General features: G+C 35.2%; 1 protein-coding gene across 19 annotated transcripts in view; it reads right to left on the bottom strand.

The window, feature by feature from the left end:
* SS18 (SS18 subunit of BAF chromatin remodeling complex) overlaps positions 1-26,081 on the bottom strand; it is a 75,411-nt gene that overhangs the window by 22,932 nt on the left and 26,398 nt on the right. For 18 of the 19 annotated variants that reach the window (XR_010114844.1, XM_063614048.1, XM_063613939.1 and 15 more), the window contains 3 exons: positions 18,631-18,784; positions 13,681-13,902; positions 356-523 (listed from right to left, as the gene is read on the bottom strand). Coding sequence is in view for 18 of the 19 variants with exons in the window: in XM_063614048.1 (XP_063470118.1) it covers positions 356-523; positions 13,681-13,902; positions 18,631-18,784 (544 nt within the window). In the remaining variant the exon portion in view is untranslated. Of the gene's footprint in view, positions 1-355; positions 524-13,680; positions 13,903-18,630; positions 18,785-23,196; positions 23,339-26,081 lie in introns of those variants that run through there. The other variant, XM_063614037.1, reaches the window with a different exon arrangement.

The following is a 26,081-nucleotide window of genomic DNA, read 5'->3' as shown; positions in this document are numbered from 1 at the left end:
GTTAAACTAGTAGCAAATTTATTTCCTTTTAATTTTGATACTACAGTGCTGTGAAGTAAAACTGGGTTTATTCCTGACCTTTTATTTTATAACTTTTCAAAAACAAAACAGTATTTTCTGTTGTGAATTAGTGAGCTTTTGATATAAAATTTTATGATATAACTTTTTCCAGAAAATAACAGATAAGAAGTTCCTATCTTCTTCGTGACCCCTTTGTACCTACTAGAACCCTACCTTTTGTCAAAAACAAAAAAGAAAGAAAGAAAACGCCCTGACTTTGTCTAGATTAAAAGGTAATGAAAATTTAAAGCCTTTCAATTACATTAAGTAGCAAATTTTCCAAATGGAATCTTACCCTGTTGAGGAGGTCTATAGGGAGGAATCTGTCTCTGACCCATCATATGATTGCCTTGGTTAACTTGACCCATCATCCCCATAGGTGGCTGCTGTCCTTGGTAATGTTGTCCGCCTCCCTGTGGCATATTGTATTGCTGAGAAGGAGGCTGCTGATGCATCATTGGACCTGAAACAAGACACAACATGATATACATAATTTTTTGTATATAACTTGAACATCTCAAGAGAAATAAGATAATCTTTTATCATATAGTCCCCAAAATATATAAAAATGCAGTAAAAACTGATTTCAAATAATAAAAATAAGTCTTCGAATTAAAATTCACATGCCTAAAATAATCTGCAAACAAAAGAAAATAACCAATCCATGGTGGTTAACTTGAAATCCACTGGAAGATGATTCTTAGTCATTTTTTAAAACAAAATGCATATAATATATGAACATCCTGAATGTGTGTATTTTCCATTACACGCTATATTTATCTATACCATCTTTCTTGAGAAGATATCATCCTTATGCTACACTACAAAATACACCAAAAGTAAACTTTACAAAATCACACAGCAAAACAGTGGTCAAACTAAGGGAAAGAAACCAAATCTCTAGATTTTTACTTTGTTCTCTTTTTCAATACTCACTCATGATATAATGGTAGACAGGGAAACTATACAAATACTTAATAGAATTTCATAAGCTTTAATTTAGGACAAAATCTTAAAAAGTCTTCTTTCCCTTTCCCAACTACAAGATTTATAACCTAAAAAGGCCTCCTTGAAATCAAATGGCTATAGTGCTTAATATGTTAAAAGACACATACATTACATAAAGACTCTCACACCTCTAAAAACAGGCAGAGACATGCAACAAGCTGTAGGCTAAGAAATCTGAACTACAGTTTCCAAAGTGAGCAATACTGGGGTAGCCAAACTACCACTGCTATAGCATCACATTGGCAACAGTAAAAATGTATCCCAGGAAGCAATAAACAATGGCCAGAAAGTCCCACAATGCCATCTAACAATGTTAAGCAGCTCCTGAGAGGTTTACTGGGCCAAGTTACGGTATGGGGAACTCATCATTTTGCCATTATAACATCACTGTCTCAGAAGTATGGATCAGTCCTTTCCCAACTTGCTGTTTATTATAGCTACATACTCCTCCTCCCCCTTGAGTGACATGGAGAAAATTTAAGTACAAAAGGCAAAGTACTAGACAGCCTGGAAAGGTTTCACAGATGAAAGTGCCCAAATGAGCCAAAAGTTCACTATTTAATTACTTAACAAACAAAAACAAAACAAGCCCACCTCTTCAAATATATTACTGACTTACAACAGCAGCAATGATGTAAGCAGAAAGACTTCACATTTCCAATCAGAAGAACTGTTTTATCTGAAGGAGTACTTTATCAGAGCTGCTTTTCTCCTATTTGCCTTCCGTGCTTCCGTTTTTTTTCCTTCTTTTCAATTTTATTCTCATAAATGTGAATGTAAGCCTCTCAAAAACTCTGGGACCTTTCTTTCAACAAGGAAATACACTCTTTGTAGAGACAAAGTGGCTGGGTGAGAGTAGAGGCGAAGAGAACTTAATACTGAAGGTACCCTACAACACTGCCAGTTACATGGTTTCACAGTCATTTCCTATAAACTCCTAACAACTACCAGAGGTAAGGACCCTAATTCTCTATTTTTTTAGCCAAGGAATCTAAAAATCAAGATTACACAGCTAATAGATAAAAACTGAGAATAACACAAACCTCAAATTTTATTTTGAAGCACGTTTGTTCTCTTTTTCATTGCCTCTATTAAAAAATAAGCTATAACAAATTCGTAAGCCAGAAGTGGTGGCTCACACCTGTAATCCCAGCACTTTGGGAGGCTAAGGTGGGTGGATCACCTGAAGTCAGGAGTTCAAGACCAGCCTGGCTAACATGGTGAAACCCCAACTCTACTAAAATATACAAAATTAGCCAGGCATGGTGGTGCACGCCTGTAATCCCAGCTATTCAGGAGGCTGAGGCAGGAGAATCGTTTGAACCTGGGAGGCAGAGGTTGCAGTAAGCTGAGATCATGTCACTGCACTCCAGCCTGGGCGACAAGAGTGAAACTCTGCCTCAAAAACCAAAACAAAACAAAACAAAATACAAAACAAATTCTGTAGTTCCGAAGCAAATAATTTGCAACAAAAAAGTTCCAAAACACTAGTTTAATAGCAGTTATAATTTTCAAATATATGTTGCATATACTATTAAACACTAACATTCATAATTTAATAGGTAACCCGATCGGACATGTACGTAATTCATTTTCAGTAAATGAAGGTTTTGCCTTTTCTTCTCCAACACTGTCTAAAGACCTCTTGTCTTAACAGCAGGTAACTATATAACTAAAACCTATAATATTAGAACCAAAAAGGAAGCAAAACCACAGTAGCCAAAAGAAAAAAAAAATCCAAAAAGATATATAACAAAACACTAAACCTTGCTCTAAAGGAGAGCAAAGTAACTGGAGCTTAAGCCCGAGATAGAAAAGACCATGCCACTTGTGCTTTATCTTCTGGGACTGTGAGCAGTTCCAATCCCAAAGAGCTCAATTACTACCCTTCTTTTACTGTCACTTCTCTCCCTCAGAGGATCCCAACATCATTCATGATCAAGCCTAAACCACAGAGGGAATGGAGTCAGCTAACACTACTAACGCACAGTACATTTCATAATTTTCCTCGAAGCCTTATCCATTAAAGAAAAAAAAATTATGACTTTATGACTTCAATTCTGATTGTTTAGGAAGTATATTATTTTCCTTCTTAGGATAATGAAATTATGCTACACTGGCAGTGTATATTATCTCTTGAGATACTAATGAAACTAAGAGAAGTAAACTCAAAAGGTTACCCCAAAATATGTTCTAAAAACTCATACTGCAGAGTGAAATAGCATTATAAAATGCATCTTCTATAACCATTTTCTGCAAACAATGGTATCATACATTACTACAGACTTAAAGGTTATTCTTCATCTTTTACATAAGCCATTTTGATGTTAAGACGCACTACAAAGCGTGATAATACATATGCAAAGACCCTACTGATGTCTTAATTACCTAGAATATATGTTTGCAAGCGTTTTGCAAGGGCATATAACAAACACTTATCATTAGCACATTATTTCTTCCCATTTTGGGTTTTATATTCTAACAGATATTCTATGAAAATAACATCTTTTATTTTAAACACATGTAAAAACCTCCCAAATTACCATATTTTATATTATTGGAATTCTTTTCTCCAATGAGATGGTTAATACTTAATTTTATCTTAAGTCAGTGTTCAAAAAAAAAAAAAAAGAAGTTTTTTTGAAGAGTAAGTCAAGGATCAAATTTATTGAGTACTTATTAGGTACAACACCCCAGGCTAGGAGCCATAGTGATATAGAGATGTGATGAGCACTGCCACTGTCTATAGTGACATACAATTAGGTAGACTGAAAAAAACAATTTTTAAATACTTTAAGGAAAACATTGTTTTAATCTGTCAATTCTGAATAATGTAATTTTACAAATATTCTATATATATAGAACATTCATACATATACACATGTATTTCACATCTTCAGATACAAACCAATACACTAAAATTTTATAAAAATTGTATCACTAATCTACAAATTATTTTAAATAATATTGTTTAAAATGACAGCTAACATTTAATGAACACATTATTAGCCAGGCACTAAGCTAATAGCTTTACCTGTATTATTTATCTTCCCCAAAGCCCTATGAAACAGGTAGTATTATTATCAACTTCTTCACAGACAACAACATTTAAGGCTCACAAACATTAAGGATCTTACCCAAAGCTGTACTGCTATGAAAGGCTCTAAAGTTGCATAGCTACTAAATGGTCCAAAGCCCATGCTCTTAATCACTATGTATACTTCCTCTCCAAATTCAAATCATACTTTTCCCATGCCACTATCTCCCATGAAAACAGTTCTGTATAATACATCTCTATCACTGTAATATAAAAATCTTAAAATATAAGAAATTTCTTCACCCCACCTATCTTTTATAAGCTTAAGACCATGAAACTCCATAGATAATATCCTCCTCAGGCCTATTTTCACATTCATATTTCATCATTTACTGCTCACATTTTACTATTTGTTCCTTAACCATTTAATCTCAAACTAACCCAATTATAGCTCTTATTTGGAGTTATTTCTAATAATTTATTTGCAAGAATCCCTGTATTCCAAAAAACTCAATTAGCTAACTCACTATCTGCTTAAATAGCTGCTTAAAAAGAATAGGATTCTTTACTTACCTAAATTATACACCTGTCCACATCAAGAATTTTTAGTAGTTAATAAGATGTTTAGATACAATATCAAGGATAAAAGAACAAGAGCAAGTAAGAAAATGTAGGATGACTAGCCCAGTTCAGTAAGGTCACTGCAGCCAAGCACAAATTTAGCTGAGTTTCCCAGCAACCAATGAAAAAACGGAAACATGTTTCTAGCTAGTAAAGAGAACACCATCATTAAGAGATACAAAATCTTTCATAACGTTAAAACTTGAGAAAAAATCTCATAAAAGTTTCAAAAGGTATTAAAAATAATATCAATAACAATTTTGTTATTGTCATTTGTTTCTTTAGTGACACAGACCATCTTTACACACAGTTATTCATACTAACCATTTCTTCAAGCTGGTTATTCTTAACTGTGGGCAATTTTGTCCCTCAGGGGACACAGTTATAGCAAGAGGATACCTATCTAGCTAATCAGTCAACAAATAGGATACAGCAGTGAACAGAACAAGACACAGTTCTTCACTTCATAGAACTGAGTCTAAAGAAAAATAATACATATTTCTTAAAATTATGTAATTATAAGTAGTACTGCTTAAAGGATTCTAAGTATAGGCTACTACACTTAAGTGAATTTGCCTAATAATTTAAAATATAGTGAAGTAAGAGGTGTTTTTTATTTTATGTTGTATGCTTTTCATATTTTTTAGATTTTTTTTTTTTTTTTTTTGAGACGGAGTCTTGCTCTGTCACCCAGGCTGGAGTGCAGTGGTACAATCTCGGCTCACTGCAACCTCCACCTGCCAGGTTCAAGCGATTCTCCTGCCTCAGCCTCCCGAGAAGCTGAGACTACAGGTGCACACTACCACGTCCGGCTAATTTTTGTATTTTTAGTAGAGACAGGGTTTCATTATGTTGGCCAGGTTGGTCTCAAACTCCTGATCTCAGGTGATCCACCCACCTCGGCATCCCAAAGTGCTGGGATTACAAGCATGAGCCACCAAACCTGGCCAAGATTTTTCAAATTTAACATTAGTTATCTTAATAATCAGAAATATTAACTGATTACTAAAATCAGAAAAAAATCAGAAAAATTTAGTAAATTTACTTAATTGGGATTTCCTGTAGCTCCTTTCATCCTGGATGGGGGTTTTGGGTCAAGCAGGGGGTAAAGGATCGAGATTGGAGACTGAGATCAACCACATGGACAAGTGATTAATCAAGTCTACAAAATACAGCCCCGATAAAAACTCTGAACATTAAGGCTAAGGGAAACTCCCCTGGTCAGCAATACACCCTGTGCATATTATCACACATCTGCGAGAGGAACACAACATATACTGACTGTTCAAGGAGAGGACAACACAAACTTTGCATTTGTCCTCCACATTTGATGTCAGCAAATCCGCTCTACCTTCAAAATACATGGTAAATATCCCAAAACTGACTACTTCTGATTACCTCCATAGCTATCACACTATTTAAAGCCACGATCATCTCTTAAATACAAGAAGAGCCTTTTAACAGGTCTCCCTATTTCACCCTTGCCCAATTACAGCCCATTTTCTATACAGCTGCCCAAAGGCATTTTTTGAAAACCATATATTCAGATCATGTTATTCCAGTGCTCAAAACTTTCCAGCAGTATATCTCCTTCCACAGAATAAAATCTAAAATCCTTACGGACTAAAAGACTTTCAAGGCCTAGCCTTCAACTATCTCTTGGACCTTATTTCTTATGACTTTCCACTTTCACTCACTCTGCTCCAGTTCGACGGGTCTCCTTGCTATACCTCAAACACACCAAGTATGCTCCAGTGCACACTTGCTGTTCCATCTGCCTGTGCCACACTCTTTTTCTAGGTATCTGCTTACCACCCTAAAATGGCATACATCCTTATTTTTCTTTTTCCTTTTACTTTGCATATTTCTCTTCATAACACTTATCATTATCTGACATATTTGTATCTGAATCCTTAAGATAAATGAGAAGCTTTTAACCTTATAATAACATTTATATTGTTAGGAAATTACTAGCATTTCCCAAAGTGTCTATAAAACCTTATAGTCTTCACTTTGCATAGTAGGATCAGACCATATCAATGACCATGCAAGCTGAAATCATGCAAAATGATCTTAATAATCAGTAAGGAAAAAAATCATAATTATTCCATGGCCTTTAAAATTTTGGTCAAAACATTGACAACTCTATTACTGTCAGTTAAAAATACATAGGGAAATGAGAAAATATTTAATTCACTGTAATTTTAAACATTAGAAACATTGAGAATTGGCCAGGTGCAGTGGCTCACGCCTGTACTCCCAATACTTCGGGAGGCCTAGGTGGGCTGATCACGTAAGGTCAGAAGTTCAAGACCAGCCTGGCCAATATAGTGAAACCCCATCTCTACTAAAAATACAAAAATGTGCTGGACATGGTAGCATGTGCCTGTAATCCCAGCTACTCGGGAAGCTGAGGCAGGAGAATCGAAACACTTGAACCTGGGAAGTGGAGGTTGCAATGAGCCAATATTGCACCACTGCACTCCAGCCTGGGTGACAGAGGAAGACTCCGTCTCAAAAAAAAAAAAAAAAAAAAAAAAAGTGGAAAAAAAAAGAAACACAGAATTAAAGTGTTTCACTTCTTTGTAAAAATCCTGTCAAGAATAATTTGAAAAGGTAGTTCCCTTCTCCTAATGGTATATATGACGATTTAGAGTAAGTCTCTTTTCCATGGCTTAGCAAATTGTCACACTCCTTTCTAAGTTTGGATTGGCATCCAACATTTTATCCTTTACACTTTCAAAGTTGTGAAATATTTCCAAGAATTTCTTTAATGTGAAATATTTTGCCAGTCTTGCTTCCTCTGGGACATCTTCATCCTTTTCATCACAACTACTTCTCTCATTTGTATCAATGAGTTCTTCTTCATTAAGCACCTGCAGTGCATAATCAGATTCTCTGAAATGGCAGCAATGTCAACATTCCCACAGTCAGCAATTTCTTAGTACTCCATTTACAATGAATTTGGATTTCATTTCCAGCATTATCACTTTTCATTTCTTTGTTGCACTTTTATCTACGTTGGCCAAGTCCCTCTTTCAATTATCCAGGTTTGTAAAATCTCACAAAGGTTTACTACTGGGAGCCAAGGAAGCAACACAACAACAAGCTTTGCCGTATGTGCATGAACTAACTGACAGATGCACAGTGACCAATCACTGACAAAATCTAAAAGTAACATCCATCACTTATCATGACAGGCATCTGTTATTTATGTAGTGATTTGTAGACTGAAGAAAGAGCAGCTAAGAGTTCATACTTTATACAATTACTCTTAATGTACTATGGTAACTGAAATTCAAATGGTGGTGCTGGGGGAACAGGTGTTATTTAGCTTAACTGCAGTAACTAATATTCATGTATATCAGAATCGCATACAACAAGGCCTGTATTTAGCTTAACTGCAGTAACTGATATTCACGTATATCAGAATTGCATACAGCAAGGCCTGCCTGTATTTCCATAGGATGTCTGTTTCCTCATGCACAGAATGATAGTAATAGTACGTTACCTACTACCTCAAGGATGTGAGAATTAAAGAAGACATGCAAAGCATTTTGATAGTTTTGTTTCTGTTAATGCCTGGCACTAACAGGTACTCACTGAATATTAGCTGTTACCTTTGGTAAGTAATATGCCAAAAAGAAAAAAAAAAGAAGAAGAAACGCTCCATGGTAATATATTCATGTTAACTGAAATCAAATCAGTTTCTTTAATAAAAATCTTCTCAGGCCTTTTAATAGTCTAATAAGCATGCTGAACCTTCCAAAGTATTTTACTAGTAATTAGTAAATCTATTAATACCATAACTTAGCAAATGCTGGGTCAAAGTTCTGATATAATTGGGAAATAATCATATTTTTTCATGAATATTACCATTTCAGAATCCCATCACTAAAACAAACTATTTTAAAAAGTTAAATTCCAGCCAGGCGCGGTGGCTCATGCCTGTAATCCCAGCACTTTGGGAGGCCAAGGCGGGCAGATCACAAGGTCAGGAGATTGAGACCATCCTGGCTAACACGATGAAACCGCGTCTCTACCAAAAATACAAAAAAAATTAGCCGGGCATGGTGGCGGGCGCCTGTAGTCCCAGCTACCTGGGACACTGAGGCAGGAGAATGGCATGAACCCAGGAGGCAGAGCTTGCAGTGAACCGAGATCGTGCCACTGCACTCCAGCCTGGGCGACAGAGCGAGACTCCGTCTCAAAAAACAACAACAACAAAAAGTTAAATTCCTATCTCTTAAAACTAACAAAATGTTTTTACATGTGAAATTCACTAAGGCAAACAGACTTAACCTATAAACAACTCCTTCAATAACAGACAAACCACAGAATATATGACATGAACAGGCAATTCATAGAAAACATGCAAACAGCAAATAAACATACGAAGTTATGCAACCTAATAATTGAAGAAATTAAGTTTACAGTTTTCCCCTACATATTTAGCAAATAGGAAGATTGTCACTAGGTATGTAGTAAAATAAGCACTTTTATATGCTGTAGGAATGTGAATGTGGCCTCATGCAACCCTTACTGAAAACAATTTGGCAATGTCTCAAATTCATATTTTAATAATTCTATTTCTAGAATTTATCCTACAAAAATCTTGTACAAGTAATCAAAGACTAGGTACAAAGACATTTTTTCCAGGAGTATTTGTAATAGTAAAAGACTAAAAACATCTATCAAAAGTGAATATGGCTTTGTTGTATTATAATACATCCATACAAAGAATGTTGCCATTTAAAAAATGAGAAAGATCTATATATACGAATGGCAGAGGTACAAGGAAATAAACTACCATGTAAAAATACATATGTAAAAGTAAATGCTAGGCTTATCTCAAGCACCTCCTTTTGGTCTATCTCTTAATAATCCATTGTGTAATAGTAAGAGATAATAACATAATAATAAGAGAAAACAATCTCAGCTGTGGCAATACACACTCTTTGCCCTTCATACTTATATAACGAATGTGAACAGTTTAGGTACTGAAAGAAAAATGTCCTCCTACTTTCATGACAAGCCTCTGGGTCAGTCTAACCAAAGAGTACACTGATAGAAAGCACAGTGTTTTGAAGATATTGTCATTTGCAAATTAGCCATGTGAATCAACACTTTCTTAATACTATTAAAACAACCAGAAATAAATTAGATGCTGTGGCTAAAATAAGACAGTAGCTGATAAATCAATCTCAAATGTTTTTGTGTTCACCTTTTTAAAAAAGCTTGATTGACCAACTGATTTTATAAAAATTATGCAAATGATTACCAAGTCAGGATTTTTACATGCATCATTTCACTTAATCTTACTTAGAGAAATTAAGTAATTTAGTCAAAGGTCCTGCATACAGTAAGCTACAGGGGGCCAAGACATATCCAAATCTAAAGACACATGGAACTTACAAAACATATTCTTTAACACAAGCACTGCAATTTGTAAAATTCTTTATATTTGAATATATAATTAGTAAAATTCTGTTAAATGTGGAAAGCTATAATTACTAATGCCTGATAATGAAAAATACACAGATATCTGTCCAATATAACATCTTCAGAAATCCCTTCTATACAATTTGCCTTTTCATACACTGAATGTACTTGTTGCTTTATTAAATAAACATTTTTCAGACAGGTGATCATATAACACTTGATTTTTACTGAAGAAATGAAAGAAATAAATAAGATTTTGTGTGTCCATCCTCAGACATTTTTCTAGGCATTTGGGATACAGCAGAGAACACACATCCTGCTTTTATAGAGCTTGCTGAATTCTAGCGAAGTTTATGCTCTATATGCAAATAAGTTTATGTAGGAAGATGGTGGTTTACGCTGAAAACCGGAGTTACTCTGTTTTTTTTTAGAGACAGTCTTGCTCTGTCACCCAAGCTGGAGTGCAGTGACACCAGCAAACTCACTACAGCCTCGAAGTCCTGTGCTCAAGTGAACCTCCCGCCTCCACCTCCGAGTAGCTGGGACTGCAGGCACAAGCTACCATGCCCAGCTAATTTTTACATTTCTTTTTGTAAAAAATGCAAGTCTCGCCATCTTGCCCAGGCTGGTCTTCAACTCCTGGGGTCAAGTGATCCTCCCATTTCAGCCTCCCAAAGTGTTGAGGTTACAAGCAAGGGCGCCAACACCCAGCCAGGTCTTTCTCTTAAGGTTCAAAATGACAAAAAAATAAACTTTTATCTGGGTAACAGCGACAATAACATGGGAAAGTATATGGTGGATTGACTATTACACTTAAGCAACATTTTGCCAGCAGTTTAAGAAACAAATTAACATAAAAATTGGGCCCAGCGTGGTGGCTCGCGCCTGTAATCCCAACACTTTGGGAGGCTGAGGTGGATGGATGGCTTGAGGTCAGGAGTTCAAGACAAACCTGGCCAACATGTCTCTACTAAAATACAAAAATTAGCTGGGCGTGGTGGCAGGCGCCTGTCATCCCAGCCCCTAGGAAGGCTGAGGCAGGAGAGTTACTTGAACCCAGGAGGCGGAAGCTGCAGTGAGCCGAGACTGCACCTCTGCACTCCAGCCTGGGCGACAAAAAGTTAAGACTCCATCTCAAAAAAAAAAAAAAAAAAATTGTGCTAAATTGCTCACCTGGAAGCAATGGACCCTCTAAGAGAACACAGAGAAAAACATTTTGTAATAATATTAGCTTAGTTGCTGAATTAAAACAAATAAAAATAAATAATAATAAACAAAAGCTTTGAAAGTAAAATATTCAGCTTATTTTTACAAAAACTAAGAATGTTTTATAATGAAATGAATATTAAAACTTCATTAATAAAACTCTTCAATCATCCTCTAGCATCTAGTAAAAAAATTCATTAATAAAACTCACCATGAACTTCTTTATTAAAAGGTAACATTTAATTAAAATGCTTTTATAAGAAACTCATATGATTAAAAAACTAGATGCTGCCAGAATACTGTATAACTTTCTTTTCTGGTAACTGTAATTTTGTGTTGTTTTGATTCTGAAATATCAAAATTTAAATGAAGTTTTTTATTTGTCCTAACGAGATTTTTAAAACAATAAAAATTTCCGGTGAAACCCCGTCTCTACTAAAAATACAAAAAAAAAAAAAATCAGCTGGGCGTAGTGGTGGGCGCCTGTAGTCCCAGCTACTCGGGAGGCTGAGGCAGGAGAATGGCGTGAACCCGGGAGGCAGAGCTTGCAGTGAGCAGAGATTGCGCCACTGCATTCCAGCCTGGGTGACAGAGGCAGACTCCGTCTCAAAAAAAAAAAAAAAAACACAATAAAAATTTCCTCAATGATTTTAACCATATTTTCTTTTTGAAAACTGTCCTTAATCTCTTCAGATCTCTACCTGGTCATTTCTGTACAGTCTACTTTCTATTAGGAAATTTATAAACTGACCAGGTGCAGTGGCTCATGCTTGTAATCCCAGGACTTTGGGAGGCCAAGGCAGGTGATCACTTAAGCCCAGGCGTTCAAGACCAGCCTGGGCAACATACCAAGACGTTGTTTCTATTCTTTTAACAAAATACAAAAAACAAAAATAAAAAAGAAATTTATAAACTATGAGAACAAGGCAAAAAGTGATATAACTACTGTACTATAGTAAAAGGAAGACCTACACATACTTACAAAATACGACATTTTTAAAAATGAAAGTTGGTCCCTAAGAACAAAAAATTTCTTATAAACACCTCAATACTTTTCTCCAAAAAGTCAATATGCACATTGCTGTATGCATTATTTTTTCTTCAAATCTTATTATGTCATATCAAACCATGCTGCAGCAACATCCATTTTTTGTGCACACCATACCTTTTCTTAACTATAGGTTTCTAAGAAGTGTGCCATCATTAATGGAGTTGCTGTCAGAATCATCAATTTTCCTGTTCTCTCTCCTGGTAACCAAACTGTATAGAGAAACACATGAACTCCCTTCTGATCTAGCACTGACTGGATCTTGCTGTTGTTTGGACTTTTAATTGACCTAATAAAAACAAAAAAATAATTCTACCGTAAGCATTAAGTAACTTTGGGGGGGAAAAATGTAACAAGTGCCAGTTTTGTGAAGCTACAATGATTGGCAATTTTTTCTATTATCTCCTTTTGCTTTCAGTACATCTCATGAAAATTATTAAAAATCTGTATTATTTTACAATTATATTATTTCATCATAAGGAATTATCAACAGATTAACTTCTTTTATCTGGGTATATTTTAGTGCTCTGTTTATTTTATAAATCAAAATCTAGAAAATTTTATTCCAAATACATTTAGTTCTATCTTACAGTCTTAACTTCATTACATTTTGTAACTGAAATAGCATTAAGCTGGAAATATGCCAAATGTTTTAACAGACAATTAGCAGACCAGAGCGCCACTTACTGGCTTTTAGTTATTATTCACAGAATACTTAAAAGAGAAACATGGTACAATTTCATTCTGAGATTGGTAATAAACTTTAATGGAATGGACTTACACCACTCTAAGACGAGTACAGCAGCACCTCCACTGAACATTCTAATGGTAAATTATTTTAGAATTACCTTTTAACGCTGAAACACAGCATCAGAAAACATCCATATAAATCAAGGGGAATTCATATAAATTAATAGATCCTTAGTAAGTAAAATGAAGGAGCAGGTGTTTATTTTCTCAACTTTCTAGCTAAACCAAATGTTTGGTTCTTCACTGACTGGCTTTAAAAAACAATTCTCAGTAATACAGAACCACAAACAAACTGTCCAAAAGACATAAAAATAAATAAGCTTAAAAAGCTACATTGAGCAAAGAGATTTAAACTAGCTTCAAACTCAACATCTCCTTTTTATGGGCATGACTGTCACTCACTTTAAACTTTTATTTTTATGAACCAGCTAAGAAACTGACAACAATCATTTTACTTTTCAAAGGCTAACAGAGCACTCTAGTCAAGAAGGGCATAAAGCTTAGTTACCTTGGTTTGGCTGCATATTCATATTTGGTCTGGGACCATAGTTTCCCATTGGTTGCCCTTGACTCATTGTCATCTGATTCTGTACTGGCATGCTCTGTGATGATGGCACAGAATGGTTGTAACCTCCCATGGATCCATGGCTACTTGAAGGCATATTCATGGAACTGTTTGTCATATTGAGTTGATTGGGTCCAGGTCCCTGCATAGGCATATGGTTAGGCCCTTTGAAGAAAAATGATCAGAAGCAAAATATGAAAGTTAAACAGATGGTCCATACAAAAGTACCTGGAAATAATATTGTTTTCCATTATTATAGTAATACCAAAGAGTAATTAATCGATAGCAAAGTAAATGGTTTATAGGAAAAGACAGCAAATACTGTGAAGTAGTTATTCCCATTTCAGATTAAGAAATTCATGCTTTTGAAAAGTCCGGAGCACTCTGATAAAGAAGGGAGGACTAGCTTCTTTATAAAAGAGCAAAACATATCATAAGGTTGGAGTAATTAACTGTGAACATAAATGAATAGACTAACAGATCGGCTGAATAGAACAGAGTCTAAAAATAGACCCAAATACATAGCTGAGTAAATAATCACAGTAATATTAAGTATTAGTGAGTAATAGAAAACTAATTCAGTAAATGGTATTGTGACAACTGGAGAGCCATTTGGAAAAAACAAGTTGGATCACTATCTCATTTCTTCCACTAACTAATTCTAGATGAATAGAAAACTTAAACATTTAAAAAGAAGAAACCATAAAAGAATTTCAAAAAGGAGAATTTTAAAAATAATAATGGAAGGACCTTCTTAAGTATGCCAGAAAACCGAGCCATAAAACATTGATAAATTAGACTATATAAAATTTAAAAATTTGCACGACATAAAAAACTCAAAATTAAATAATAAAAAGGTAAATAAGAAAATATTATTTATAAGATAGATCACAGACCCAGACCAAATTAATTACTTAACATATGAAGTAAGTAAAAGATCACCACCAGTAAAAGAATGGGCAAACGACATAATGAGGGAATGACTAGTTCACACAAAAACTACAAAAAGGTTCATCAACATTAAAAGATTGATTGCTTCACTTAAAATAGGAACGCAAATTAAAACTATGAGACCGAACTTTCACCTTTCAGATTCTCAAAAATCAAAAGTTCGATCTAACTATATTATGAAGAAAGAAGCACTTTCATCCATTGTTGAAGGAACAGAAATCTTACTTATATTTCATGGGGAATCAAGCTTATGGAATCAAGGGTGGGATCAAGCTTAAGGAAATTTGTGATGACAAACAACAATTCAAATAAAGTAGTTGTCCCTCAATATCTGTGGGAGATTGGTTCCAGAACCACCCACGGATTTCAAAATCCGTAAATGCTTATGTCCCTGACATAAAATGATGCAGTATTTCCACGTAACCTATGTACATCCTCTCATATACTTTAAATCATCTCTACGTTACACGTACTACCTAACACAATGTAAATGCTATGTACATAGTCGCTATACTGTGTTGTTTAGGGAATAATGACAAGAAAAAAAAGTATGTACATGTTCAATACAGTCACAATTTGTTTTTCCAAGTACTTTCAATCCACTGTTGGTTAAATCCATGGATGTGAAATTCATAAATGCAGAACTGATGGATATTACTATTTTTACACAAAGCAATTTGGCACTAACTGTCAAATTTTAAAATATATATACCTTTAACCCAGCAATTTCAGTTCCGGGAATTTATGCTACAGATATACAAATTTTTGTGTGCATGTGTATTGACACACAAAATATATATGTATGTGCATATATATTTTTACAGGCAAATTCATGACAATATAATTCATAATAACAAAAGACTAGAAGCCTATGTTTCCATCCTAAATGTTCGAATAAATTAAACTTGTAAAAAAGAGACCAAAAAGAATAAGAAATCTATTTACATATGGAATAAAATAATGGTCTCCAAATATTATCTTTGAGAAAGAAGAGATACATAATAGTATTTAATGAGTGTTATCATTTGTACTTTAAAAAAAAAGAATAAAAATAAAGGAAATATACATGCATTATTTTATATAGAGAAAATCTCTCTTTTTTTTTTTTTTTTTTTTTTGAGACAGAGTCTCACTCTTGTTGCCCAGGCTGGAGTGCAATGGTGTGATCTTGGTTTACTGCAACCTCCACTTCCCGGGTTCAAGCGATTCTCCTGCCTCAGCTTCCCAAGTAGCTGGGATTACAAGTGTGCACCACCATGCCAGCTAATTTTGTATTTTTAGTAGAGATGAGGTTTAACCATGCTGGTCAGGCTGGTCTTGAACTCCTGACCTCAACTGATCCACCCACCTCAGCCTCCCAAAGTGCTGGGATTACACGCGTGAGCCACCATGCCCAGAGAGAGAATATCTCTGAAGGACAACTAGAAACCAATGCCTCTCTAGAACTGTACAGAGAGGTGGCAGCTAGGCATCCTTTGGTATCCTTTGATTTTGGTCCCATAGGCATGTATTACCTAGTTTTTAAAAAATCAATTAATTTTTTTAGGCTGGACTCGGTGGCTCATGCCTGCAATCCCAGCACTTTGGGAGGCCGAAGCAGGTGGATCACCTGACGTCAGGAATTTGAGACTAGCCTGGCCAACATGGTGAAACCCCATCTGTATTAAAAATACGAAAATTAGCCAGGTGTGGTGTTGTGTGCCTGTAATCCCAGCTACTTGGGAGGATGAGGCAGGAGAATCGCTTGAACCCAGGAGGCAGAGGTTGCAGTGAGCCGAGATTGCACCACTGCACCCCAACCTAGGTAACAAGAGCAAAACTCTGTCTCAAAAAGAAAAAAAAAATAGTAATTTTTTAAAAAAGGGAGCCTGAGACTGAGTAGTGATTTGACCCAGATCAATGAGAACATAAGTAGCTCTAAAACTGAGTCTACATAATGAAATATACATTAAAAACAAAACTGAAATAGGAAACAAGAGCCAAGATGCAAATTTGTGTGCATAAAAAGGCTGGCTAAATGCTATAAGGAACAAATAAAGAAAATATAAGTTACTGGCCTTCCAATTTCTCCTGCGCTTAACTATAACTCCATAACTATTAGGAGAAATTCTTTGTGCTTTTTTTTTTTTTTTTTTTTTTTTTTGATGGAGTCTCACCCTGTCGCCAGGCTGGGGTACAGTGGCGTGATTTCGGCTCACTGCAACCTCCGCCTCCTGGGTTCAAGTGATTCTTGTGCCTCAGCCTCCTGAGTAGCTGGGATTATAGATGTGCAACACCACGTCCAGCTAATTTTTTGTATTTTTAGTAGAGATGGGGTTTCATCATGTTGGCCAGGATGGTCTTGATCTCTTGACCTCGTGATCCACTTGCCTTGGCCTCCCAAAGTGTTGGGATTACAGGCATGAGCCACCAGGCCTTGTCTGGAGAAATTCTTAACTACTGTTTTGGAAGCTTTACAGTATTCTGAACAACCCAGGTCATAAGTGGTTGATAATAACTAGCTTATAAAAGAATATACTTCAGAAGGCCTTACACAAAACCAAAATGTCATGTTAACCATAATTGTACTGCTGCTCAAATGCTTCTTTGGCCTTAGGCTTCAATGTTATATAGAGAATTTAATTCAAAGTACCATCATAAAAAGTCACAAAACTCCTAACTAGCTAACCTGCACTATCACTACCTTCCCAGTTCTAAAAACAGTGTGTCCTGGTGAACTAAATGTGGATTTGGCAAGAAGCTTTCTCTTGACTAAAATATGACTACAAACTGAAAAGCAGTGATGTCTTTATTCCTACCTCCATACTGGATGTGTGCCATATATGTTGCAAGCCTTAACAGGAAATAGGAGACAGCCACTGAAACACCACTGCCCTCCTATATGATCGGTCACACTTCAATCTTCCATAAGCCAGGCTACCTTGCCTCTTCTGCTCTGTGCTCTCTTTTGTTTCCTTACTGCACCCATCATCCTTGGACACCAATGCTATCAATCAACACAATCGGCTACAGAAAACAGTATTCTAAAGATACTAATTACTAATTTTAATAATTGTTCTGTTATTTTATTTCCATTACTGCTAGTTGTATAATGCCTTCTTTATCAATGAAAATAACTTTTGTCTTAGAAAGTAAAAATAGTCTGATACCTAATGTAGATAATATGCTACCAAAAATTATGGCCATGGGTTGATGCTACTGTTACAAAAACAAAATAGTGTAAAGATACTTTCCTGATTAAAATTTCAAACCAGCCAAAGGTAACTAAATCAGCATCCAATGTCTTAAAACATATCAACCTAGTGACCCTACACTTAAAATTGACGAATAGAAAACAGAATGGCTCAGTGTATAAATAATGTAAGGAAGTTGACATTATATTTCAGCCTTTAATTTTTGCTTTAAAATCAATTCTAATATTTATGTTATGGTATAAACATATGTATTAAAAAATCTAGATTCAGCTTCAATATCAACAAGGAAATACTAAATACACCAGCACTTCAGAGACTGTTTTGTTTCTTTCCCCATGTGTTTTTCCCAGTGATACTGTTTCTGAGATCAATCAATATTTAAGTAAATAAAAACTCAGGGAAATGTTATATCTTTTTTAAACAGACTTTAATTCTTAAGCCATGGTGCAACACCTTTTTTTCCAAAAAGCTTCTAAAGCCAACTGTATTGCAGTTTCAGACAGACTAAATTTAGCCAGTTCTGTTCATCAGAGGAATGGTGTGTGTCAGCGACATCAAAGCCCAAGGGCAGCCTGATAAACACTGAATACAGGTCACGTAGCTCTGTAGCTAACAAACTCTAAGAGAGCTTGTACTCGGGGGCATTCAAAGCAGTTTTGTCATCAACAATCTAGTATCCCTTGAGCCCCCACGTCGTTTCAGTTGCTAAGCAACTCTGGTGTTAATGTCTTAGAGGAGAAAAACTTACCAGGCATCTGGCCGTTCATCTGGTTCTGCATGTGCGGTGCAGGAGGACCCCCACCTACCATTCCATCTGAAGGCATGTTGTGAGAGCGTGGAGGGGGGGGAGGGCCGCTCTGATTCATCCCTCCAGGACCCATAGGCATATTCTGTGTGGGTGGCTGAAAGAAGACAGTTTAGTAAAACAAGAGAAACAGACTAATATATGAAAGATGCATAGGGTAAAAGAGTTGCTTATGTTACTAAATTGCATAAGAACAAAAACACAAATGCATTTCAAATTCTTCCAATGCATTTTCGTCACGAACATAGTTAATAACCCCCAAAACTTTAAAGCATATTTACTTTGTAAAATCTCAATAGTGAAAATTAAAATGTTAACATTCTATAAAAAAATTCTCATTTATTTATATATTAAGCATTTCTAATGTGTCTATTATTATCTAAATTATGTGAAAAAAATTAAATGTCCTTTCATTATTGATATATTGGATATATTATTAATGATGGATTTTACCTAAAAATGTACAGTAACAAAAAATGATGAAAGGACTCTAAGTCCCAAAATGTGCCATATTTTACACTATTTCGGAGTGGAGGATAGTGGCAGCAAAGGAATGTTTTAAAACATGAAGACAACAGTTCAACATTTTTGTGCCGACTACTGCTATAGATTGGAAACATTACTGATGGCCTCCAAGGGTACAGAGACAGCTGCCTCAAAAGGATGCCCTTGGCAAATTTCCTAATGCAATTTTGAAGAAAACCACTGACTAACCTTCAGAGTTCACAAACGGGCAAAAGGAAAAACATACATATGAGGTGGTCTGCCACACCTGGGTCCCTTCTTAGGGATATTTTGGTGGAGAAAGCAAACGGTTAGTTTCGCTCCAAACTCCCATTTTTAATCCTGTAGGAGGAGAGGGAGGCATTATTCTTTAGGAATCTATTTCTGCCTTCTTTCTGTACTTTGATGTTCTAAATGTAATGTCCATTCCTATAATATCAGTTGTTCTCTTCCTCCTACATTTAAAAATGGCCAGTTACTGTATACCTTTCCATTTTGTGAACACAATTCTCTTTGGCACACTTAACAGATACACATTGTTATTTGGCCATCACATTTAAATACTCAAACCTCCAAACAGTTAATAATCACTAACATTTACAGAAATAAACAAGTCTACTCTAATATCACACATTTTAAAATCAGAATTTTAATTTCTTCACAACTAAATCCAGATGAATGCTCTTTATTATTTTCTCTTAAATTCTCATATTATTTCTCCAACTTGTATTCTTTAAACACTTAAAAACCTTGTTCAGTTTTCACCAAAAAAAAAAAAAAAAACCACCAATTTGAGTCATATTATCTAACTTTTAATCATCCTTATTTATCATCCTTCAAACCTGGCTACCTTAACCCTCTTCTGTCTGAAAACAGAAATCCTTCTTCCTATATTCTCGTCCAAATTTTCTGTTAAAAATTCATGTTCTCACTCTTAATAGTGAGGTCATTTTCTTGTAATTCAACTAATAAAACATCATTACTGTTACCACCAGGCTAGAATAACTTGTATCAAACCAACCCTCAGCTAAATAAAACTCATAAAATCTAGACAAAAAGTAAAAACTGTTTGAAGGCACTAAAGAGTGACTTACACAAAGAGGAACAGGAGGCGCTACAACTCCTGAAAGAACGGAAGCATGTAAGACCAGCTCCACAATTATCTTGGCTTTTTCCTTGAGTTTGCTGAGTAACAGGGAAATACAGCTCAAGTAGAAAGTGCAGTCCAATTGGACGAAGGAAAAAAAGAGTTGGAAATTTTGACTATCAAAGAGCTGGAAACTAAAGAATAAATTTCCAGAGAGAAAGGACCACAAGAGGGGAAACATTCAAGAAAACTAGTCGAAATAGCAGGTAGGAGGCTAAAGAGCTCAGCAGAGATTCCAGCTGCTGCTCACTGCTATGGAGACAAAGACTGAATGAAGTGTAGGCCCCACCAAGTTAGAGAAGCCTACATAAATAACTCCAACTGTCTGTTGAGACTACAGAAGGGCCAGCTACTCCTTAAGAGTAAGGTCAAAATTGAAATAGAACAGCCCTAAAAAGTCTTATAACCAACCTTTAACAGATTCAAGGTAACCTCCTAGTACTTCACATACCAAAGGAAAACTTAATTCTCTTTGGGGCAAAGTAACACAAACTAGAGCTTCTGTAATTGTTCAACCACAAGGTCTAACACTCTTAAAAATTGCAAGGCTTTCTAAAAAACAAAAATAAATGCCCAACACCCACTTTGATAGCTGCAATAACATAAAAATTAAAAGTCCAGAAAAATAACAAGTGTTGTGAAGAATGTATAGAAACTGCAACTCTCATATATGCTGGTGGAAATGTAAAAGGGTACAGCCACTGTGGAAAAGAGTTTGACAGTTCCTCAAGAACTTAAACAGTTACCATACGATCTAGCAACTCCATTCCTAGTGCATACTAAAAAGAATTGAAAACACACACTCAACGCAAAATTTCTACACAAATGTTCATAGTAGCATTATTCATAATAGTTAAAAACTGGAAAAAACTCAAATGTCCACCTACTGATGAATGGATAAACAAAATGTGGCATATGAATACAATGGAATATTATTCAGCCACAAAGAAGAAATACTTATACATGCTACAACATGGATAAACCTTGAAAACATTATGCCAAGTGAAAGAAGATGGACACAAAAGGCCACATAAATTGTATGATTCTATTTATAGGAAATGTCCAGACTAGGCAAATTCAGAGAGACAGAAAGTAGATTTGCTGTTGCAGGGGATGGGGAGAGGGGGAGAACTGAGATTGACAACAGTTTTCACTTTATTAGGGTAGTGAAAACATTCTGAAATTAGATAGTTATGATGCTTACATAATTGTGAATATACTAAAAACCACTGAATTGTGTACTTTAAAATGGTTAAAATGGTAAATCTTATATAAACTGTATCTCAATTAAAAAAAGAATGGACAACCAAGAGAAATAACAACGAATTTAAAAAGACACCTAAGTCATTCAGATTTTGGAGTTCCAGGCCAGATGTGGTGGCTCACGCCTGTAATCCTAGCACTTTGGAAGGCCAAGGCAGGCAGATCACTTGAAGCCAGAAGCTCAAGACCTCCCTGGCCAACATGGTGAAACTCTGTCTCTACTAAAAATTAAAATAAATAAATAAATAAATAAATAAAATCAGCCAGGTGCAGTGGCATGTGCCTGTAGTCCCTGCTACTTGGGAGGTTGAGAAACGAGAATCGCTTGCACCTGGGAGGTGGAGGTTGCAGTGAGCTGAGATCGCATCACTGCACTCCAGCCTGGGAGACACAGCAAAACTTTGCCTCAAAGAAAAAAAAGATTATGGAGTTACTAAAGACTTAAAATAACTGTGATTGGTATGTTCAAGAAATAAATAAGGCTGGACACGGTGGCCCACGCCTGTAATCCCAGCACTTTGGGAGGCCGAGGCAGGTGGATCACGAGGTCAGGAGATCGAGACCATCCTGGCTAACACGGTGAAACCCCGTCTCTACTAAAAATACAAAAAATTAGCCGGATGTGGTGGCGTGCATCTGTAGTCCCAGCTACTCGGGAGGCTGAGACAGGAGAACTGCTAGAACCCAGGAGGCAAAGGCTGCAGTGAGCCGAGATCGCGCCACTGCACTCCAGCCTGGGCCCCAGAGCGAGACTCCGTCTCAAAAAATAAATAAACAAACAAACAAACACAGGACAGATAGAGAATTTCAGCAAAGCCTTGTAATTCTGTAAGAAAGTCAAATGACAATTCCAGAACAGGAAAATATTAATCATTAAAATTAAGAAATCATTAGTTTAGAAACAGCAAAACAGAGATTTAATGAAGAAATGAATTGAACCCAGATATATCAAAGTATTAAAAACTAAAGTCAGAAAAAATTTTAAAAGCAGTCAGTGAAAATAAGACATATCACCTGGAAGAGAACAGCAATAAAACTAACAACTAATTTTTCATTAGAAATAATAGAAAATGAAGATAACAAAATGACATCTACAAAGTGCTAAGACAAAAAAAGAAAACAAGAAAATCAACCAACCAGCCCAGAATTCCACACTAAGAAAAAAATACCTTCTAACATGAAGATGAAATAAAAATAAGTTTAGATGAACAAAAGTTAAGAAAACACTTGTTATAAGAGAACAAAATATATCAAGCTAAAAGAAAATGGCCCCACATGGAAGCATAGAACTAGAGGGGTTAGTTAAGAGGAATGGAAAAGTATATGTGGATAAATATATATTAATATTAACATTTAAAATAACAATAACAATGACTCTACTGGTTTAAACAAATGTAGAAAAATAAAGTATAGCACAAGACACACAAAAGACTAGGCTAGGCCAGGTGAGGAGGGTCATGCCTATAATCCCAGCACTTTGGAAGGCCGAGGCGGGGGAATCCCTTGAGGCCAGGAGATCAAGGCCAGCCTGGCCAACATGATGAAACCCAACCTGTACTAAAAACACAAAAATTAGCAGGTGTGGTGGCAGGCACCTGTAATCCCAGCTAACTCGAGAGGCTGAGGCAGGAGAGTTGCTTGAGCACAGGAAACGGAGGTTGCAGTGAGCTAAGATCACGCCACTGTACTCCAGCCTGGGCAACAGAGCAAGACTCCATCTAAAAAAAGAAAAAGACAGTGAGGTAAATGAAATTAAACCGTTATAAGGTTCTTGCATTTTTCAACAAATGTTAAAAGTAGAAATTTAGACTACAACCTAATAAACTAACATTTTAATATTTTACTGAAGAATATTTTAATCTCCAGGGCAACTACTTAAAAATACATGCACACATATTAAAGATGTATACTGTAAAATTATATGTAAAATCAAATAGAAAAAAATAATGCTTGATTAAAGAAAAGAAAGTAACAAATAGAAAAAAAAAACCTGCCTTGTAAGACACAAATCCTACTATATCATGTCCTACATTAAATGTAAATGGACCCATCATTCCAATTAAATAACAAATACATTAGATTTCAAAACACAACTATATTCTGTGTACAACACAACTACTTTAAATTCAAGGGAACAGATCTATTAAAAGAAAAAAATGGAAAAAGATATCATGCAAATACTAATTAAAAGTATGATGATGTTGCTACATTAATACTGAATAGCTGGCTTAAATTATTAGGGATAAACAGAGATGCTTTATTATGATGAAAGTTCAACAGGAATGTTTAACAATCATAAATGTGTATACATCTCAAAACACAGCTTCAAAAATTTATAAAGTACAAGTTGACAGAACTAAAAGGAAAAACAGAATAATCCAAAATAACAGTTGGAGATTTTAAGATACTTCTCTCAGTAATTTATAGAAGAAAAAAAACCCTATGAATATAAAAAAATTTTGACATTACTAGTAACCAATTTGTTTGACCTAATTTGTATTTATAGAATCCAATAACTGTTCAATACACATTCTTCTCAAATACTCAAGGAATGTTGACTGAACTGAATCACATACTGGGCCATAAAGCAAGTCAATAAATATCAAAAGATTGAAATCACATAAAATATATTTTCTGAGCACAGTGGAATTAAACTAGAAATCAGTAGGCTGGGCGCGGTGGTTGATGCCTGTAATCCCAGCACTTTGGGAGGCCAAGGCGGGTGGATCACGAGGTCAGGAGATCGAGACCATCCTGGCTAACAAGGTGAAACCCTGTCTCTACTAAAAATACAAAAAATTAGCCAGGCGTGGTGGCGGGTGCCTGTAGTATCAGCTACTCAGGAGGCTAGGGCAGGAGAATGGTGTGGACCCAGGAGGCGGAGCTGGCAGTGAGCCGACCGTGCCACTGCACTTCAGCCTGGGCAACACAGTGGGACTCCGTCTCCAAAAAAAAAAAAAAAAGAAATCAGTAACAAAATTATTCATAAAAGAAATCACAATGGAAATTTTAAAATATTTTTAATTCGTAATGAAAATGTAATATCCAAATTTGTGAGATGCAGCTGAAGCTATGCTTACAGGACCATTTATAGCTTTAAAATACGTATTTACAAGAAGGAAAGTTGAAAAATAACACTATCATCCTTTATTTTCAGTAGCTAAAGATGGCAAATCAAACCCAAAGTAGTACAAAGAAGGAAACAATGTAAACAAGAACAAAACTCAATAAAAAGCATTAAGAGAAAATTAAGCCAAAAGCTGGCTGCTTGAGAATATTAATAATTAATAACCCTTAGCAGAAATAATCAAGAATAGACAGAAATTCCAATTTTAGAAAAATTAAAAGGGGGGGCATCAGTACATATGCTATAGACAGTAAAAGGAAAATAAGGGGATATTAATATAGGCAGTAAAAGGAAAATGAGATATTAAGAACAACTTTATGATAATGTATTTAACAATTTAGGTAAAATGGACAACTTCTTTGAAAAACATAGCTTATAGAAACTGACACGGGAAATGGAAAACTGGAACAATCCTCTATTTATTAGAGAAACTGAATCGATCATTTAAAATCTTCCCTGAAGTAATCTCCTGACTCAGATAGCTTCAATAGAGAATTCTTCTAAACCATTAAGAATAAATAATACCTCACACCAATTTTTTGTTCCAGAAAACAAAAAGAAGGGGATCAGTTCCCAATTCTTTATGAAGCTGCCAAAACCTGACAACGACACAAGGAAAATGACAGGCCAAAACATCTCTCATGAACACAGACACAAAAATGTTACACAAAATTTTAGCAAATCAAATCCAGACTTATTAAAAAGATAATACATTATAACCAATGAAATTTATTACAGGAATGTAAGCTGATTTAACTTTCGAAAATTCATCAATGTAATTCACCAAATCATCAAAGTAAAATCCATATAATCATCTCAACAGATAAAGAAAAAGAATTTAATGAAATCCAATACCTACTCACAATAAAATCTTTCAGAAACTAAGAATAAAAGGAGCATTCTTAAAACAAAAATTTTACAGCCAACGTCATCTTACTGATGAAATACTGGATTCTTTCCCCTTGAATTCAGGAATAAGACAAGAATATACAACACCATTTCTATTCAACAAAATAAATAAACCAACACAAATCAACGGTATAAAGACTAAAAGAAAATAGAAAACAAAGTAAAAAGAAATAATGATTTAAAAAGAAGACTTATAATTGTCATTATTTGCTGATGACATAATTAAGTGCATAGAAAACCCAAGAGAACCTACAATAAACCATTAGAATAAGTGAATATAATAACTAAGGTCAATATATAAAGATCAACTATATTTCTATATATTTCCAAAAAACAATTAGAAAGTGAAATTTAAAAACTGGTAGCATAATAGCATCCAAAAAAACCCAAAACACTAGGAATAAATCTAACAAGAAATATGCAATACCTCTACACTGAAATACT

The sequence above is a fragment of the Symphalangus syndactylus genome, chromosome 1, assembly GCF_028878055.3.
Source record: "Symphalangus syndactylus isolate Jambi chromosome 1, NHGRI_mSymSyn1-v2.1_pri, whole genome shotgun sequence".
NCBI lineage: Eukaryota > Metazoa > Chordata > Mammalia > Primates > Hylobatidae > Symphalangus > Symphalangus syndactylus.
The sequence above is the reverse complement of the archived record's forward strand: the minus strand, read 5'-3'. Positions and strand labels throughout refer to the sequence as shown.